The sequence below is a fragment of the Nomascus leucogenys genome, chromosome 4 (genome assembly GCF_006542625.1).
Source record: "Nomascus leucogenys isolate Asia chromosome 4, Asia_NLE_v1, whole genome shotgun sequence".
Classification (NCBI taxonomy): domain Eukaryota; kingdom Metazoa; phylum Chordata; class Mammalia; order Primates; family Hylobatidae; genus Nomascus; species Nomascus leucogenys.
Window position 1 is genome coordinate 104069698 of NC_044384.1, and position 20669 is coordinate 104090366.

The following is a 20669-nucleotide window of genomic DNA, read 5'->3' on the forward strand; positions in this document are numbered from 1 at the left end:
ATGTTTCCTACATAGTTCCTGAGGCTGCTATAATAACATTTTTGAGACAGAGTTTGCCCTTGTCGCTCACTCTGGAGTGTAGTGGTGTGATCTCTGCTCACTCTAACCTCCACCTCCCGGGTTCAAGTGATTCTCCTGCCTCAGCTTCCCAAGTAGCTGGTATTACAGGCATGTGCACTCCTGGCTAATTGTTGTATTATTAGTAGAGACAGGGTTTCACCATGTTGGCCAGGCTGGTCTCAAACTCCTGACCTCAGGTGATCCGCCCTCCTCAGCCTCCCAAAGTGCTGGGATTATAGGTGTGAGCCACTGCGCACAGCCTGTCATAATAACTTAAAACAAGAGAAATTTATTCTTACTCTCTGGGAAATCAGGTCCAATATCCAGCAGAGCCATGCTTCTTCCAGGGTGTACAGGGAAGAATCCTGTTCCTTGTCTCTTCCAACTTCCGGTGGCTTGCAGCATTCCTTGTCTTATGGCCACGTCTCTCTTTGCTCCATCTTTACATCACCTTCTCCTCTCCCTGTCTTTGTCTCTGTGTGTGTCTCTCTTTTTTTTTTTTTTTTTGAGACAGAGTCTCTCTGTAGCCCAGGCTGGAGTGCAGTGATGCGATCTCAGCTCGCTGCATCCTCCACCTTCCAGGTTCAAACTCTCTTCTCCTCAGCCTCCTGAGTAGCTGTGACCACAGGCATGTACCACCATCCACAGCTGATTTTTGTATTTTTAGTAGAGACAAGGTTTCACTATGTTGGCCAGGGTGGTCTTGATCTCCTGACCTCAAGTAATCCACCCACCTCAGCCTCCCAAAGTACTGGGATTACAGGCGTGAGCCACTGCACTGGGCCACATACATAGCTTTAATCAATAAAATCTCAGGAAACCAAAGCTCAGGGATTGAGAGAGAGAGGAGGAGACCTGTGAAGGGCGGCAACATGTTCTTCCTAACTTGTTTAAGGCCTCTGTCCAGGTCAGACTTGGTGGAAGCGAGCAACCTGTACCCGTTGATAAACATGGGCAGCATTATTTCTCCTAGTATATGGCTTCCCTTTGTCACAACAAGTCCATTAGGAGTGTTCTTTCGTCTGCAGGCTAGAATGTTGTACTTTTTAGCTTAAAAGTAGGCCTCCTGTTTCCAGCAGCAACAAAATCATCTCCTGTTGCCCTTCACACCACCTAGAATACCATTAGAGAATCATTAGTAGTGATTTAGAGTGTGGAAAACAAAGCATTGCTTTTATTAATGGCCTAGCAGGTGATGTGGGGTAGGAAGAGAACAAAAAAGGGGCTTCCAAAAGGGAGCTGGGACAGTACCACCTTAAAACCAAAGGTGCCTCTTTGACAGTTGGTGGAGAATCTTAGAATAGTAAGTCTCTGTTTGCCACTGCTCTATTTGAAACTCTGGGAGTTCTATACCTTCCCTTCACCCATACCTCTGTATTTCACTATATGGCTGCCCAGCCTACACCTGTTCCCAAAGCAAAAGTTCTGTGTCCTCTTCATGTCGTCCCGTCTTCACACTCCCAGCAGTCAGATACCAGACCCAAATTAATTCTCCCTCTGAGCTCCATGCTCGCCCTTCCTCCTTGCTCTGTCTCCAATCCTGAGGATGCCTCTTTTTACGGAACCTGCGGCTGGACACAGTAGCTCACACCCATAGTCCCAGCAACTCAGGAGACTGAGTTAGGAGGATCATTGAGCCTAGGAGTTTGAGACCAGCCTGGGCAACATAGCAAGGCCCCATCTCTATAAAAAATTAGCTGGCGTGGGCCAGGCACGGTCGTTCACGCCTGTAATCCCAGCACTTTGGGAGGCTGAGGTGGGCAGATCACGAGGTCAGGAGATCGAGACCATCCTGGCTAACATGGTGAAACCCCATCTCTACTAAAAATACAAAAAATTAGCTGGGCATGGTGGTGGGCGCCTGTAGTCCCAGCTACTCGGGAGGCTGAGGCAGGAGAATGGCATGAACCCGGGAGGCGGAGCTTGCAGTGAGGGGAGATCGTGCCACTGCACTCCAGCCTGGGCAACAGAGTGAGACTCTGTCTCAAAAAATTAAAAAATAAAATAAATTAGCTGATGTGGTGGTGCACACCTGTAATCCTAGCTACTCGGGAAGTTGAGGCGGGGGCATCACTTGAACCCAGGAGTTCACTGCTTTAGTGAGCTATGACCATACCACTGTACTCCAGCCTGGGTGACAGAGCAAGACCTCATCTCTCTCTTTCTTTTTTTTTTTTTTTTTTTTTGAGACTGAGTCTTGCCCTGTCACCCAGGCTAGAGTGCAGTGACGCAATCTCAGCTCACTGCAACTCCTGCCTCAGCCTCCTGAGTAGCTGGGATTACAGGTGCGTGCCACCACACCCAGCCAATTTTTTTCTTTTCATCATGTTGGTCAGGCTGGTCTCAAATGCCTGACCTCGTGATCTGCCTGCCTCGGCCTCCCAAAGTGCCGGGATTACAGGCATGAGCCACCGCCCCTAGCCAAGACCTCATCTCTTAAAAAAAAAAAAAGAAGGAGGAGGAACTTGCAGAGTGCCATCTCCATCTCCTATTCCTTTCTGTCTCATCAGCCTGACATTCAGCCCATACTTCTCTGCAAATGTACTTTTTCTCTGCTCTAGGCACTAACTCCTCTGCATCCCTTCTTAAAGCTTTCCATCCTAGCTGGGCATGGTGGCATGCACCTGTAACCGCAGCTACACAGGAGGCTGAGGCAGGAGAATCACATGAGCCCAGGAGGTCTAGTCCAGCCTGGGCAACGTAGCAAGACCCCATCTTTTTTCTTCTTCTTCTTTTTTATTTTTATTTTTTGAGATGGAGTCTGCCTCTGTCACCCAGGCTGGAGTGCAGTGGCATGATCTCGGCTCACTGCAACCTCCGCCTCCAAGCAATTCCCTGCCTCAGCCTCCCGAGTAGCTAGGATTACAGGCGCCCACCATCACGCCCAGCTAATTTTTGTATTTTTAGTAGAGATGGGGTTTCACCATCTTGGCTGGGCTGGTCTTGAACTCCTGACCTCTTGATCCACCGCCTTGCCCTCCCAAAGTGCTGGGATTATAGGCGTGAGCCGCCGTGCCCGGCTAAGACCCCGTCTCTAAAAAATTGGTTTCCATCCCACAGAAAATTAGGTTCAAGCTTCTCTTCTTTTCAGAACCTTTCACTAAGTCCTCTGTAGCCTTACTTTTGAAGTACTCACCCCTTGTTCTACATGCATGACTCCTTTTTTAATTAACGTAGCCCTTTTTCCTTTGAATCATGACAGACCCAGCAGTTCTGTTTTGTTTTTGTTTTTGTTTTGGGGAAAAAAAAAAAAAAAAAAAAAACCTGGCCAGGCTTGGTAGCTCACACCTGTAATCCCAGCACTTTGGGAGGCCAAGGCAGGCAGATCACGAGGTCAAGAGATTGAGACCTTCCTGGCCAATATGGTGAAACTCGGTCTCTACTAAAAATACAAAAATTAGCTGGGCGTGGTGGCATGCGCCTGTAGTTTCAGCTGTTCGGGAGGCTGAGGCAGGAGACTCACCTGAACCAGGGAGGTGGAGGTTGCAATGAGTTGAGATCGCCCCACTGCACTCCAGCCTGGGCAATAGAGCGAGACTCCTGTCTCAAATAAAAAAGAAAAAAGAAAAAAAGAAACCTTTATAAGCCTCGGTGTAATACAGATGAAAGATAGTAAGGTACCACAAAAGGGTATGGTATTTATATAGATGCTGCATATAAATGGTACCTCTCAGTAATAATGGGAGTGACATTCACATTATTTTCTGATTGTTTAACTTAGGCTTGGCTGTGTGTTTATTTTATTTTATTTTATTTATTTATTTATTTTGAGGCGGAATTTCACTCTTGTTGCCCAGGCTGGAGTGCAATGGCTCATTCTCGGCTCACTGCAACCTCCGCCTCTCCAGTTCAAGCGATTCTCCTGCCTCATCCTCCCAAGTAGCTGGGATTACAGGTGCCCACCACCGCATCTCGCTAATTTTTTTGTATTTTTAGTAGAGACGGGGTTTCAACATGTTAGCCAGGCTGGTCTCGAACTCTTGACCTCAGGTGATCTCACCTCGGCCTCCCAAAGTACTGGGATTACAGGCGTGAGCCATCGCACCTGGTTTAAAAAAAAAAAAAAATTTAACCTGTACACAAACTTTCCTAGCAGATTTATTAATAGTAGCCAAAAAGTGAGAACCACCGGATGTCCTCTTCAGGCTGTGTGGTCCATTCACAGCAGGGAGCACCACCCGGCACTGAGGGGAACAGCAGGGAGCACCACCCAGCACTGAGGCTGCATACAGAACCGGTGACTCTCCAGGAAATTACCTGGAGTGAAAAAAAAAAAAATCCCAAAACGTTGCAAACGGTGCTTCCACTTATGTAACATTCCTGCAACAACAGGTCAGAGATGGAGAATAGAGGAGTGGCTGCAGGAGTCAGGATGGGTTGTAGGGATGTAGGTATGTAGATCTTATCGAGGTCTACCTGCTGTCCTGCAGCATATCCCCTGGGGACGGGCCAAGGCACCGAGGATTTCTGTTATTTCTTACTGGTTTATGGATCTACAAGCATGTGGCCTCACAGCCCCGCCACAAGGATGCCTGAGTCCTTGGGTCCCTGCTGTCCCAGGTGTTTTTAGGATTAGTCCTATCCCTAATCCCTTTCCTTCACTTTACTTACATCTCATCCACAATTCCAAGTTACTCACGAATTTTTATTGATCAGCTGGAAAGTCTTCATTTTTTTTGGCTTGCTCCTTCCGTGGTTTTTCCTTGATTTGCCTTTCACTCCTTTATGTGCACTCATCCCTCGTATGCCTTGTAGTGTTCTTGCCATTTGTCCCTTTTATCTCTGAGTCAGTCCCTAGATTGGCAGAGTCTTCAACACCACCTATTTCTGTCGTAGATACACGGCACAAGCACAAAAAGACAAAAATTAATGATGGTCAATTGGTCCTAGTGGCAGTGTTCACGTAGGAGTAGATCCAGCAGCTGCTCTTGGTTTTGCCAAAGTGATTTGACCAAGTTATTTTCCAGCAAGCGGATCTCTGAGACTCCTCTGCTAGGCTTTGTGTTACATTATAGAGTGCATAAAAACTCTCTATTCTGTACATTCTGAGGCATAATGTTGATGTACTTTGCTTTAAAAAGTAGTCCCTAGAAGACTGGACTACCCTAATTCCTAATTCTTTTTTTCTTTTTTTTTGGAGTTTCATTCTTGTTGCCCAGGCTGGGGTGCAATGGTGCAATCTTGGCTCACTGCAACCTCCACCTCCCAAGTTCAAGCAGTTCTCCTGCCTCAGCCTCCCAAGTAGCTGAGATTACAGGTGCATGTCACTATGCCCAGCTAATTTTTGTATTTTTAGTAGAAATGGGGTTTCACCATGTTGGTCAGACTGGTCACGAACTCCTGACCTCAGGTGATCCACCCACCTTGGTCTCGCAAAGTGCTAGGATTACAGGTGTGAGCCACCGTGACCAGCCCCTTATTCCTAATTCTCATACCTCATTGTAGTTCTCTTCATTGACACCCCTGAAGTAAGGGGCTCCTCTCTTAGGTTCTTAGGTCAAGGAACAGCCACTGGAGATAGGCAGGGTGTGGTTTGAAGCTTTGTATGTCTTTGTTTAGATAGACGTCTTTCTATAGCGACAGAGAGTCTGTATTTGAATTATCTTCATTACTGCTTTGTGTATTATAATTTGGTCCAATCTCCAAATTTTTCAAGATTAAGCATTCTTATTTCTAGCTGTCTCAGTACTGTCTTCTAACCTATATTCAGTTTCATAGTTGTCTTTACATAGTTGTCCTTACATAGATAGTAAAGTCCCTAGATTTAAAGAAAAACTACATTGATTCTCTTTTCTTATTCTGTAGAGAATATAATTTGTCCTACATAAAAAAATTTCAGGCCAGGCGCAGTGGCTCACACCTGTAATCCCAGCACTTTGGGCGGCCGAGGCAGGCAGATCACTTGAGGTCAGGAGTTCCATACCAGCCTGGACAACATGGTGCAACCCTTTCTCTACAGAAAATGCAAAAATTATCCAGGTATGGTGGTGCACACCTGTAATCCTGGCTACTCGGGAGGCTGAGGCAAGAGAATTGCTTGAACCCAGGAGGTGGAGGTTGCAGTGAGCCAGGATCACGACAGAGTGAGATTCTGTCTCAAAAAAAAAAAAAAAAAAAAAAAAAAAAAAAAAATTAAAGCCTTGATTGTGCCCATTAAACTATTCTACTTAATTTGTTACTCTTTAAAACCAAGACTACAGTGAGGTGTGGTGGCTCACACCTGCAAACCCAGCACTTTGGGAGCCTGAGGTGGGTGGATCACTTGAGGTCAGTAGTTCAAGATCAGCCTGACCAATGTAGTGAAACCCTGTCTCTACTAAAAATACAAAAAAAAAAAAAAAAAAAAAAAAAAAAAGAGCCAGGCATGGTGGTGCACACCTGTAGTCCCAACTACTTAGGAGGCTGAGTCAGGAGAATCCTTTGAACCCGGGAAGCAGAGGTTCCAGTGAGCTGAAATCGTGTCACTGCGCTCTAGCCTGGGTGACAGAGCGAGACTCTGTCTCAGAAAAAAACAAACAAACAAACAAACAAAAAAAAACAAGACTACCAGCCTGGGAAACGTAGTGAGACCCCATCTCTACAAAAAATTTAAAAATTAGCCAGGCATGGTGGTGCTCACCTGTAGTTCCAGCTACTTTAGAGACTGAGGCAGGAGGATCACTTGAGTTTGTATGGTTGAGGTTGCAGTGAACTGAGCTGTGATTGCACCACTGCACTCCAACCTGAGTAGAAAATGAGACCCTGTCTCAACAAAACAAAACAAGCCCAGCAGCCAAATCACTTGGTTTAAGAACTAGTAAATGTTTACCATCATATCCAAAGCAGGGATCGCCTACAGGCTAGGTTGAAATCTGGCTCATCCAATTGTTTTTCATACAGGTTGTTAAGCTAAGAATGGTTTTTATAGTTTAAATAGCTGGAGGAGGATATCAAAAGAAGAATAATGTTTTATGTCTCATGAAAAATTTGTGAAATTAACCTTTTAGAGTTCATAAAGATGTATTTATTAGAACACAGCCACGTCCATTTGTTGTGTATCATCTGTGACTGCCTTCGTGCTTACATTGCAGAGTTGAATAGTTGTGACACAGACCATATGGCTGGCAAAGACTAAAATATTTACTATCTGGCTCTTTATAGAATAAGTTGGCTAAACATTCTAAAGGGTCAGAAGGCTCAGTGTGAAACTGAATACAGGAGGTATTTTAGTGTTCTTGTCCTTCAGTGTTCAATACTGCTTTCTGTATTTTAATTGCCAGTTAGCTATCAAATGGTCCCATCTCCACATTTTTCAAGATCAAGCATTCTTATTTCTAGCTGTCTTGGTACTGTGTTCTAACCTATATTCAGTTTCATACAGTTGTCCTTACATAGATAGTAAAGCCCCTAGATTTAAAGAAAAAAAACTACATTGATTCTCATCTCTCAAATGATTCCTTTAGTGTTCATGTCCCTCAGTATTGAATACTGTAGGGTCTTCTGTCATTAATTAGAAAACAATAGGAAGAGTGGCTCACGCCTGTAATCCCAGCGCTTTGGGAGGCTGAGGCAGTCATACTGCCTGAGCTCAGGAGTTCAAGACCAGCCTGGGCAACATGGCAAAACCCCATCTCTACTAAAAATACAAAAAAATTAGCTGGGCGTGGTGGTGGGCACCTGTAATCCCAGCTACTTGGGAGGCTGAGGCACGAAAATTGCTTGAACCCAAGAGGCGGAGGTTGCAATGAGCTAAGGTCATGCCACTGCCCTCCAGCCTAGGCAACACAGTGAGACTGTCAAAAAAAAAAAAAAAAAAAAAGGAAAGAAACAAAAGGAAAGGGAGAAAACAGTAGGAAGAGATGGAGCTGTCTTTGTTTTCCCCTATGAGTCTATCAGGCCAGTGCTTCATAGTGGGCTCTATAAGGAATGATTTTTTTTTTTTTTTTTAAATGAACCATACATGAGGCTTTTAATGGGAGAAATATTTGTGGACAGGAATTGGGGATTCAAATCAAAATCTCCTTTTAATGGTGATTTCACAGTAATAATACCCTTTCAGGCAAACCTTCCCTGTAAGCCATGGAGCACAATCTGGACTGAGTTGTGGTCCTTTTACTGACTTTTGCTTACTGACTTCCTTTTAAAGTCCACTCCATTCCCTGTGGGCTGTGCTTGGCATTGTATATCCTCAGGAAGACATTTGACAACCTACTGCTCACCCAAACTAACCAGAGTGAGTGCTTTATTTTAGGGGACCTTTGCCATTTCTTTTTACAGCCACCTTCTTGCCAGTGTTTAGAATAATCAGTCATTCCACAGACCTACCCCCATTAACACCCTTCTTCCAAAAAACCCAGAATACAAAAAGCTAGACATAGAGATTATTACAGATTATTGCTCTGTTGGTATTTCAGATCCTTTGGAAGGTTGGATATTTGTATTTAGGAGTTGGATTTAAGTTGATCCCTTTCTTAACCCCTTTCTAGAATACTTACAGTACTTTAAATCTCCCTCCACAGGTCAGATACCAGGCCCAGGTTCCATGATGCCCGGGCAGCACATGCCAGGCCGCATGATTCCCACTGTTGCAGCCAACATCCACCCCTCTGGGAGTGGCCCTACCCCTCCTGGCATGCCGCCAATGCCAGGAAACATGTTAGGACCCCGGGTACCCCTGACAGCACCTAACGGCATGTGTAAGTAACATGGAGGGGGGATGCATTATCTCAGGGTCAGTTCTGGAGGGCTGTAGATAAGGGAAGGAGGCTTTGTTCTCTCCCCGAGATTTGGCAGGTCCATGGATGATGCAGTCTGTGATAGTGGCTTCTCGAAGACCAGTTTTCAGTCTGTGTTCTTCAGCACCACTGATGGGCAGGTGCATGGGTGACAAAATGCTTCTAATCAGGATTGTGCCTTTATGGCATGCACTGTCAGCATTGGGGCCATAAAGATATGCCTCTCCCACACCTGTTTAAGCCTGTCTCGTTATGACTCTCAACAGACATGTAGAGCTACTGGTGGTGGTTTTCCCTACAGCAGCCTTTTGTGGATACAGGGTTCAAAAGTGATGCGTGTAAAGAAAAGAATAGAAGTGAGTTTAGAGTTGGAATAACAAATATGTTTCTTAGAGCCATTTTTGATATATTAGTAGTGGCTGTGTAGGCTAAGAAAGTGGTATTCAGGGGCTGTGTTGAGATGAAATACGAAGTTCCAGCAAGCTCAATGAAGAAAACACTGGTGCTGCTAAGTGATACTTGTCTGAGGCTGTGTTTAGAGACCAGGTCATTTCTCCCATAGGCTCTTGCTCGGCTTCAACCTTGGCCTGAGGGTTGTTTCTGAGACACTGGGCTGCCTTTTACTCCAGAAGGCCTTCCCAGTGAGGATGATGCTGAAATGCAGCCAGTAGTGGGTCAGGTACCCCAGCCACATCTGTAATCTTAGGTTCATATAGAAGTTCACGCGTAGCCAAAAGTTTAGCTACTATTTATAGTTCAGAGAGATAGGAAGCATAAGAATTCTTGCTCTGTAGGAGCTTTAGTTGAGAAAACAAGAAATGAAAACTTGGATAGAACTTAGCAAATGTTACATGAAGGCATACAGAACTTACCAGAGGTTACATGAGACTATGCTGTGCCTTAAGTACACTGTAATACTCTGGGAGGCTTCATGGACGGAGACATGTCTGACTCTTCTCTGGCCCTCAGAGTCTGGGACAAAGTAGGTGCACAGAAGAAAGACACTAATTTATCTAGGTATATAAGATCACAACAATTTTTTTTTTAAATTACCTCCCTTAAGCTAGTGGTCAGAGGTTGTGTAGTATAGTAGGTACCTCTTTTTCTTGGGAAGAAAATGTTTGCCAAGCCACCCTGTGGACCATACATAAATGAACTCGCCTATCAAGAGTGGACCAGTTTTCCATCCCTATTGCAGAGGTAGCATCACTGGTCTTTACCACTGGTCTTCACCAATTTACCACTGTCACGTCCTACTGGTCACCCATGTTTTGTACTTCAGGATTCCTTCCCAAAGAGACCTCAGTAAAGCTCCTTGACAATGTGGAGGGTTTCAGGTGGAACCTTCCCACCTGCTGCCTGGTTGCTGCCATAAGTCAGTGCTCTGGGAATTCTGAGCCATGTGAATTGGTTCTAGGATACACTGGATGAGTTGCTTCTCCACTTCAGCCCTTCATTTCCTCCACTGAAAGATGACACAAGGGATTAGATCAGTGAGCTTCAGAATGCTTTGAAGAGTCTTAAGGGTTTGGTAGAAACCTCTTGGGCATAGAGTTGGGTGAATTGATTGGTGAGCAATGCTGCACTTTGTTTCATATGTTTTCAATTCTGGCAAGATCTAGGGGTTTTTAAAACCCTGATTAAATGATCTCTCGGGTTCTTTTGTACACTAAAGCAGCTAAAGTTGAAATAGGAAAGAGTCCCAGACACTCATACTAATTGTTCCCTTCAGGACATGACCTAGTTTGGGCCAAAAATCGAAGGACTGCAGTTCAGGAGCTGTGGAGGCCTCCCTGGACTATCCAGTTTGTCAGCAACTGCCTCAAGTGAAGCTCTCTGGCCCTGGTGGAGACATTTATATAGCAAGAATTTATTGATAATCTATTTTGTGCCCAGCTAGGCTAGGGACTGGGGGGGCGGGGGAAGTAAAACAAGACATAGAACTATCCCAGGAAGGATTTTATTATTTAACTGAAGAAATAAAATTAGAACCATTGAAATACAATGCAATCAAAATTAACTTCTGAAAGGGTCTGGAGTGATTCTTGAAAGGAGTTGGCCTGGAAGGAGGGTGGGGGAAATTCAGACACCTCCCACTCGCCAGCCACTAGGGTTAGGCTAAGCAACATGAGCAGTGCCCTGGAAGTTCAGAAGGAACTGACCTGCATAGACCACAGTGGAATCAATGCCTCACAGGGTGCATTGGTTGCCTGCCACTAAGGAAATGACTTCTGTGTCTTTTTTTCACTGAATAGGCTCTTTCCTAAGTCTCTTGTATTTCCAGCAATAACAAGTTACTCTTGGATATGTTTGCAGATCCCCCTCCACCACAGCAGCAGCCGCCGCCGCCACCACCTGCAGATGGGGTCCCTCCGCCTCCTGCTCCTGGCCCGCCAGCCTCAGCTGCTCCTTAGCCTGGAAGATGCAGGGAACATCCACGCCCACCACCATGAGCTGGAGTGGGGATGACAAGACTTGTGTTCCTCAACTTTCTTGGGTTTCTTTCAGGATTTTTCTTCTCGCAGCTCCAAGCACGTGTCCAGTGCCTCCCCACTCCTCTTACCACCCCTCTCTCTGACACTTTTTGTGTTGGGTCCTCAGCCAACACTCAGGGGGAAACCTGTGGTGACAGTGTGCCCTGGTCATCCTTAAAATAACCTGCATCTCCCCTGTCCTGGTGTGGGAGTAAGCTGACAGTTTCTCTGCAGGTCCTGTCAACTTTAGCATGCTACGTCTTTACCATTTTTGCTTTCTTGCAGTTTTTTGCTTTGTCTTATGCTTCTATGGATAATGCTATATAATCATTATCTTTTTATCTTTCTGTTATCATTGTTTTAAAGGAGAGCATCCTAAGTTAATAGGAACCAAAAAATAGTGATGGGCAGAAGAGGGGGGGAATAGCCACAGGGGACAAACCTTAAGGCATTATAAGTGACCTTATTTCTGCTTTTCTGAGCTAAGAATGGTGCTGATGGTAAAGTTTGAGACTTTTGCCACACACAAATGCGTAAAAATTAAAAGAGATGTGGAAGGAGAACCTCAGTGATTTTATTCCCTAGTGAGGCCTCTGAGGGCCTCCACACTGCCTGGCAGAACATACCACTGAACTAGTATGTGCTAGAGGAGAGCACAAACATCCGCTCCTTCCCTAGGCCCGCTGGCTCTGGTTTTCTATGCAGATGACTCATTGGATTGGGGGTGAGTGTTTTGTTTTTCTGGGGGCAGTGTGAGCTTTGAGGGTTGGAATATTGGGAGGCATTCCTTAGTTTTCTCAACTAGCCTGGAAAGTTAGGAGTCCAGGGTAATTACACCCCCCCCCCCCGGCCCCCAATGAGTCTAGCCTACTATTCACTGCTTTGTGTGCATTTTTTTCCTCCCTCTTTAAAAAACCCTTTAAAAGAAAAAAAAAAAGGTAGATAGTGCTGAATATTTTAGCTCATGAAACTTGGTTAGGATGGCTAGGGGTACAAGTCCCCAAACTACCTCTTGTTACAGTAGCCAGGGAGTGGAATTTCGTCAACTGGTACTTTTAAGGTTAGGATGGGATGGGAAAAGTGAAGCAGAATATTAGCTCCTTATGCCTTCTCCCTTCCATTTCTGAGATCTCACATTCCATCTATCACAAGGTTTTCAAAGAGATGCTGAGGGTAACAAGGAACTCACTTGGCAGTGAGAGCATCATGCTTTGAGGTTTGGAGTGCTCAGGCTGGGAGGGTAGAATGCCATTCCAGAGGACAAGCCACAAAAATGCCTTAATTTGAGCTCGTATTTACCCCTGCTGATAAGTGACTTGAGAGTTCCCGGTTTTTTTCCTCTTGTCCTTTCCTCCCTTCTGTCCTTCCATGTGTGGGGAAAGGGTGTTTTTGGTAGAGCTTGGTTTCCAAAGCGCCTGGCTTTCTCACTTCACATTCTCAAGTGGTAGTTTCATTATTTAGAATGCAAGGTGGACATCTTTTGGATATCTTTTTCTATATATTTTCTAAAGCTTTACATATGAGAGGGTATAGGGAGGTGTTTATAAAACACTTTAGAACTTTTTTCCTTAATATCAGAAAGCAAAAAAAATAAAACCACAATTGAGATTTGCCTTTCAAACCCTTAGGTTTGCCTCTAACCAGGTGTCCCTGGTCACCATCAGAGTACTGGAATACTGGAACCGAGGAGACCTTGGTCCTTTTGTTTTTGTTCTGGACTCTTGGGAGTGGAAATGGGAATGAGTTTATTCCTGCTGGAGCTTAGTTCCAATGCATTTGGCTCCAGAAAGACCCCAGTGCCTTTTGACAATGGCCAGGGTTTTCCCTACTTCCTGCCAGTCTTTCCCAAAGGAAACTCATTCCAAATACTTATCTTTTCCCCTGGAGTCCTAGAAGGAAAATGGAATTCTGGTTCATACTGTGGTCCCTTGTAACCTCAGGTCTTTAATGTGATCACTTTCAAATTTAAAAGATCCAGGTGGAAATATTTTTACTATAGTAATAATTCTACAAAATACCTGAATTCTTAACACTGTTACATTTCAGTGTAAGTGGTGGCTTTTTCTTTTCATGTCTTTGATCTGGTTTTATTCCTGTAATTCAGCCACCTGATTTTGTGAGGGGGTGGGGAATAATACGTGGTTTTTGTACAAACATGTTTCTCAGTGTGTTATTTTGGAGAAAATGAGGGGAGGGAGTGTGGCGAGATTGGAGAAAATGAATGAAGAAGGCCTAATCTCCCTCTTTTTCAGTGAATAAATGGAACACCATTTCTGGATTCTAGTCCCATTCTCTGCATTCATACACCAGTTTCTTCATATATCCTATGAAGAACCTAAGCATTTGGCCCTGCCTGGTCTTGGTTTGGTCGGCAGTTAAAATTCTGTGACTCGGGCTTCCTTCCTGACTGCCCACCTTCATGATGTGTATAAGGAACATACCTTTTGAGGGTACCTCACCCACTGTTCATTCGCATGGTCAAAGTGAAAATGAGTGAAAGTTCTCCAAAAATGATGGCCAACATCCTGGTACCTCCAGGTGTGAGAAATAGCTTTGCTTAGTGAATGGCATAATGTTTGTCAGGATGCAGTTTAGACAGTCCCAAGTTGGAGGCAGGCCTTGAGGGGAGAAGATTCTGTGAACCTTGGGGGACAGCTTTTGGGTACTCACAGATACAAACCCTGTGCAGAAAAAAAGTGATTGTTTTCAGGATGCTTATAAATCCAGTGAAACAAAAGAAGAGGATTCTGTGTCTGCCATGAGATGAACGCCCTGCACTTCACGAAAGTGTGCCTCTAATAAAGAGAGCCAAAGCCAGCTGGGTCTCACCAGATTCCTATACTTTCTCAAGGGTGATGGGGGAGGTTACTCCTTTATCCAAACTAAAGACTGGTTTATAAACTTGTGTGTGAATTATTAGAATATTGGAGGACATGCAAGATCAACCAGTCTTACATAGGTTCCCTGGGTCCTTACCATGGAATAATTCCCCCACATTCAATTAAGAATAGTTCAGGCTGGGTGCAGTGGCTCATGCCTGTAATCCCAGCACTTGCATTTTAGGAGGCCGAGGTGGGCCGATCACCTGAGGTCAGGAGTTTAAGACCAGCCTGGCCAACATGGTGAAACCCTGTCTCTAGTAAAAACAAAATTAGCCAGGCATGGTGGCACGCACCTGTAATCCCAGCTACTCAGGAGGCATAAGTTGCAGTGAGCTGAGATTGCGCCACTGCACTCCAGCCTGGGTGACAGCGAGACTCCATCTCAAAAAATTTTTAAAAAGTTTATTTTTTCAGAGGTGGGGTTTTGCTCTGTCACCCAGGCTAGAGTACAGTGGTACGATCATAGCTCACTGCAGCCTCAACCACCTGGACTCTAGTGATCCTCCCGCCTTAGCCTCCCAAAGTTCTGGGATCACAGGCGAGAGCCACCACACCCAGCCAAATTTTGCATTTTTAACAAGTTCCCAGGGGATGCTGATGAAGCTGGTCAAGGAACCGCCCTTGGAGAACCAGTGGTTAAGAAGGTCGTATGATAGAGCAAGATCCCCACAGTTCCTTACAGTTGATTGTATGAGACCTTTCATACAGTAAACATTTGAGGGGCTCCTATGTGCCAGACATTGGTACATTAATACAGTGAAATTGCAGTTGTGAGTACAGTAGGCAGGGCCCATGCCATCCAGGCCACTTATTCTAATGGGGTGGGGTACAAGACCATAAATGGTTAATAAAAAATTTTACATACTTCCAAGTGTTCATGAAGAAAATGAAACAATGCAATCAAGAGTTTCCTAGGGACAACTTCCGGGGGACAATGTGGATAGTCTGTGAATTGGGTGGTCTCCCATGATTTCTGTCCTGCTGGATATGGTAGCCTGAGGGGTTGACCTTCATTCCAGAAGGTCAACCTGGGTATTCCATCTGAATACCCAGAGCGCCCTTTTGTCTATATAATGCCAGTTTGTGAGAGTACTCTGCAAACTGCTCTGCCTGTGACTTTATTACAAAACGCCTGCTTTCTACAGTTCTTTTGCTTCTGTTAAAGGGGGATGTCTTCCTGGAAACAGTGTGAAAGCACCCTCAATCCCCTGTTGATGGATTATCTCCATTTAAGGAGGTCATCTCAGAATGGGATGCAAAGGTATATCCCTGAAGGAAGTGCTACCTGCCTTCAGGCCCAAACCTCCTTTGTTGGATCTTCTTGTGAACAGCTCCTCCCCCCAGCTTCATTTCCCTGTGGCTTGTTTTTAGGTTTGCCAGCACTCTGGCCATTAGGAAACATGTGATCCTGAAGTCCTTGGGACAAAGTTGAGGCAAGACTATCATACACAAAGGGTGACTAAAGGGATAGAGAAGGTGCTATGAATCAACCTAAACAGAGGTTCCAAAACCAGCTGTAGCTAGCTAGCTAGCTCTAGGACCACCAATTCCTGTTCCAGCCGTGTTGCAATTCTTAAGGAACCCCTGCCTGCCATGCAGAATTGTAGTCATCTTTACTACCACTGCCCCCAAAGGCCTTCCATGCGCTTTTAACCTATAGAGGGCAGCCAGTTGACTAATTCTGACAGCAACTTTACCCTTCAGGGGAGATAACTCCCACCGCCCCTCTGGAAAATAGCCATGCCTTAATACAGTGTGACAACCACCTTCAGACAAGTGACAAGGAAAATGGCTCCTGCTCTGGTTCTGTGGTAATCTACCATCTAAGGTGCCCTCTTGGGGCAGTTGGTCCAGAAGAATGTAAGGAAGTGGCAGCAGTCTTGGATGGTGATAGCCACTCAGTTTCATTCTGATCCTCCCTAGCAGATTTCTGTAGCAGTTTCAGAACTGAGCAGGTGATAGAAGGTGGGTCCAACCAAATCGGCACAGGCTGATGGATGTGTCTGGTTTGGTTCAGACATGGATGGGTTTCCTGTGGCATCCCTGTTTACAGTCAGCTTATTCCACAGTAGCTACAGGATGCCCAAGAAGTGCTTAGGTCACCTGCTGAGGCAGCAGGTCTCTTCTGCAGATAAACATAGTTGCTTGACTGGGCGTGGTGGGCTCACACCTGTAATCCCAGCACTTTGGGAGGCCCAGCCGGGCAGATCACCTGAGGTCAGGAGTTCAAGACCAGCCTGGCCAACATGGCGAAACCCCGTCTCCACTAAAAATACAAAATTAGCGGTATGGTGGTGCATGCCTGTAATCCCAGCTACTCGGGAGCCTGAGGCAGGAAAATCGCTCCACCCGGCAGGTGGAGGTTGCATGATCCGAGATCATGCCATTACACTCCAGCCTGGGCAACAAGAGCGAAACTCTGTCTCCAAAAAAAAAAAAAAAAAGTTGTTCCACATGGTGAGGCCCTGTGTTTGCTTGTGCCATGTGGCTTTCTCCCAGCTGGTTTGGCTTTGGAGTAATGAAATTCAAGAGGCCTTTCCAATCTGTTTGCAGACCCATTGCCTGAACAAGATTACCACCTTCAGGTTGTGATGTCCTTAGATGACAGCACTTGCTCAACTGAGAATCCAGAGTTTTCTGCAGTGCAGAGGTGGTGGTCAGCACAAAGAACTGAGACCCCCTACCTCTTAGCCCTTCCCTTTCTGGTGATGGTGTAAAGAGGCACATCACGTAAAATGGTCACAGAGCAGATTGCCATGCAGCCTAGAACCAGGAGTCTGGTCTTGTTGCTGTGTTCCCTGCTAAGAGATCATGGCATTATTTCTTAAATGGCGAAGTGAAGGTGGGAGAGTTGGGGAGGGGAGGAGGGAGGTCCTCTGTTCTGCCAATTGATGGTCTACCTCTGTGTCCTGATTCCTCTTCTCAAGCAGAAATGAAAAGCCTCCGTATTAAAATGAAAGGGTTTGGAATCAGGGTCTTAGTTCAAATCCTGTCCTTACCACTTCATTAGCATACTCTTGGACAAAATTGCTAATTCTCTCAGTTTGCAGATGTGTAAAATAGGACTGACAAGATATTTGTAGTGTGATTGTGAAGAATAAGGCAAATTAGCACAAGGAAAACTAAAAAATATATTTGTGTTAGCCTTTTTGTGTTGCTATAAAAGAAAGAATACCTGAGATTGGGTAATTTATAAGGAAAAGTGTGTTTGGCTAACAGTTCTGCAGGCTGTACACAACACAGAGCCAGCTTCTGCTTCCAGTCAGGGCCTCAGGAAGCTTACAATCTTGGTGGAAGACAAAGGGGAGCCAGCATCACATGGTGAGAGCAGGAGTGAGAGAGAGAGGAGGTACTAGGTTCATGTAAACAACCAAATCTCACATGAACCCATGAAGCAAGAACTCATTACCTCCAGCACCAAGCCATTCATGAGGAGTCCACCCCATGACCCAAACACCTCCCACTAGGCCCACGTCCAACACTGGACGTCACATTTCAGCATGAGATTTGGAGGGAATAAAACATCCAAACCACATCAATGTTAGTGGTTAATACTGAGGACTTAAAGCCAGGAACTTCCAGTCCACACAGCTACACCCCCAGCCATAGCAATTGGAGCACTCCTCTGGACTGCAGCCCCGTGGTCAAGCCAGGGGCTTTTCATGCAGTTGGAGGCTGGCTGCATTCATGGCAATGGATCTTGAGCCTACCTGAGCTCTGGAGGCAGGCTGCCAACCCAGTAAGAACTTCAGAGGCATGAAGAAACTGTTGCCACATAAAACATCCCTGATGCCCAGATGCAAGAGACATAAATATGGGGACATGGATATAAGGACGTCAGTTTCCCTTTCGTTCACTCTGTGGTTCCCACATCTTCTATCTCTTCTCTACCCTGCCACAGTCTTGTGCTCAGAAGAAATACTCATTTGACACTCTGGTTACCAAGCACTTTCACATATGAGAGACAGGTTGCTAACTCAAAGTCACACTGCAGCTGAATCCTGCCCTTCCCATCACATTCCACTGACTGAGTTTTCCCATTCATCTTGTGGAGGTGGTACCCAACCAAGTGTGCTATGCTCAGTTCTCAAACTGCTAGTGAGATCCACTAGGGAAGATCAGAATGAAACTGAATGGCAACAATTGATTTAAAATCCCAAGTTGGGCCGGGGTGGCTTATGCCTGCAATCCCAGCACTTTGGGAGGCCAAGGCGGGCGGATCACCTGAGGCCTGGAGTTCGAGACCAGCCTGAGCCAACATGGAGAAACCCCGTCTCTACAAAAAATACAAAATTAGCCAGGTGTGGCATGCCTGTAATCCCAGCTACTCGGGAGGCTGAGGCAGAGAGTCACTAGAACCCAGGAAGCAGAGGTTGTAGTGAGTCAATATCACACCACTGCACTCCAGTCTGGGCAACAGAGCGAGACTCCGTCTCAAAAAAAAAAAAATTCCAACTTGAAGGAAGTGTAACTCCGTCTCAAAAAAAAAAAAAATTCCAAATTGAAGGAAGTGTAAGCAGACTTCATCTCCAGGAAAGGGAAGAAGAAGATACTTAAATAGTTAACAAAATATATTTTAAATGAGTGGGAGAACTTCCTCCATCAAACCCTGTTGAAAACGTGTGAGTGGTTGTCATGCCCCAGACATCAAGGAACCCATCCATGAGGCCTTCCCACACAGACCGGCCTCAGGAAGGGAAGGAGGAGGTAGGCCGCTCTGACAGCCACAACCTGAGTTGAGGAAATAAGCAAAGGAACACAGAGAGTCTACATACAGTAAAAGCTGACAGGAGTTAAGCTGCACACAAGGGAAGCAGAGATGGGTTGGAGGCAGTTAAGGATGTGTTGCTGCCTCTGTGGCCGAGAGGTGAGTGCAAAGCCCTACATGGTCCCCTGTTTAAAGAAGGCTATTGTTTCAAACATGTTTTACTTGGTCCCCAGAGGCGGCATGAAACTAAGAAAGAGCCTTGGCCGGGCGCGGTGGCTCAAGCCTGTAATCCCAGCACTTTGGGAGGCCGAGGCAGGCGGATCACGAGGTCAGGAGATCGAGACCATCCTGGCTAACACGGTGAAACCCCGTCTCTACTAAAAATACAAAAAATTAGCTGGGCGTGTTGGCGGGCGCCTGTAGTCCCAGCTACTCGGGAGGCTGAGGCAGGAGAATGGCGTGAACCCCAGGAGGCGGAGCTTGCAGTGAGCCGAGATCGTGCCACTGCACTCTAGCCTGGGGGACAGAGCAAGACTCCGTCTCAAAAAAAAAAAAGAGCCTTACCCCTTTTTTCAAGGAGCTCCAGACCACAGTTCTGGGATGGGTGTGGGTGGTTGCCATTCGTTCATTTATGCCTGTCTGATATGGAGCCTCCCTCTGTTACCAGCCCTGTGCACTCAAGTGCCTTGCAGTCCGATGAGGAATAACTGTAGATAAGATGAGATGGCGGGCATAAGTGTAACTGCTGAGGAGGCTTCATAGAGGGAAAGGTGATAAGAACTGAGCTTTTCTGGCATGAGGAGTTTAACAGGCAGGAGAGGTGGAGACGCTAGGCTAGGCAAGTAGGCTGCAGCCATAGTTCTGCTGAGAAACAGGTTTTGAACCAAGGCAACTCCATCTGGAGATATGTATAAGAAAGATTAGGAGATGGAATCTCTATCTTGGTCACTTATTTGGTCCTCTAAGAAAGAAATGGGACCGTCTCTTAAATACTGGAGTTGTCCTATCTCCTTGGGCTGATACCCTGAACTGTCATTTGGGTGAGTAACACATTAAGGGGTAGACGGTCGGTTTGGGGGAATAAACTAAGTGACTAGGTTGCGGTTCCTCCTCCCGACTAAGCAGACCTCCTGGTGAGCGGTCTTGGGTTGCCCTGTGAGCCCTGAAGCTGTGAATGGGCCCCACAGATCACTCTAAAGCCAGGCGTCCATGTGTGCCCGGCTGGGGATCTAGACCCCACTGGTCTACCCAGGAACCTGAGTTTTGGTGGTCTGAGACACCTGGGGGACGACGTATCCCGGAGAAGGGACCAGGATTAAAGGCCGCTCCCCAGGCTGGAGGGGACTAGAAGGAAGGCGAGGTAGCCGCAGTCCCAGGGAGGGTCTTACCCCTTGCTCCCGGGATGCGTTCTGGCGGGCCTGGCTGTGCGAGATCTGGGCTAGTGGCTTTGGCTGCGAACGGATTAGATCTGATCCGATTAGAGCCTGGGCCGTCGGCTTCGCCCCCTTGCCAGGCTCTGCCAACGCCCGCCCCTCCCTCGTGGAAACCCGGAGACCTCCCTGAGAGCCTTCCCGCCCGGAACACGGGATTGGTGCAGAATCCGAGAGTCTCCATGCGCCCCGGGCCTGGCATGTTTCCACAGTGGGGGCTCGTGCTTCCGCCCCCTGCGGCTCTTCTGAGCCCCGCCCCGACCCTGCGGGTATCTGGGCCCGCGACGTCCCCGCCTCCGTGCTTGCCGCGTGGCGGGTGGGTTCCTCCGGGTCGGGGCCCCGTGCCGCCTGTTCACCTGGGGCGGGACTGTGGCCCTATCCCACAGGTCTCCCGCCCGTGC

The 20669-nt window shown here is 46.5% G+C and overlaps 1 protein-coding gene across 3 annotated transcripts in view; it reads left to right on the top strand.

Moving 5' to 3' along the window:
- Positions 1-13526, top strand: part of SMARCC1 (SWI/SNF related, matrix associated, actin dependent regulator of chromatin subfamily c member 1) — a 198928-nt gene extending 185402 nt beyond the window's left edge. Inside the window, exons 27-28 of one of the 3 annotated variants that reach the window (XM_030811904.1) lie at positions 8559-8735; positions 11091-13526. In XM_030811904.1, coding sequence (XP_030667764.1) covers positions 8559-8735; positions 11091-11188 — 275 coding nt within the window. In that variant the 3' untranslated portion in view covers positions 11189-13526. The remainder of the gene's footprint in view (positions 1-8558; positions 8736-11090) is intronic. The other 2 variants (XM_030811905.1, XM_030811906.1) reach the window with 2 other exon arrangements.
- Positions 13527-20669: the final 7143 nt, after the last annotated feature.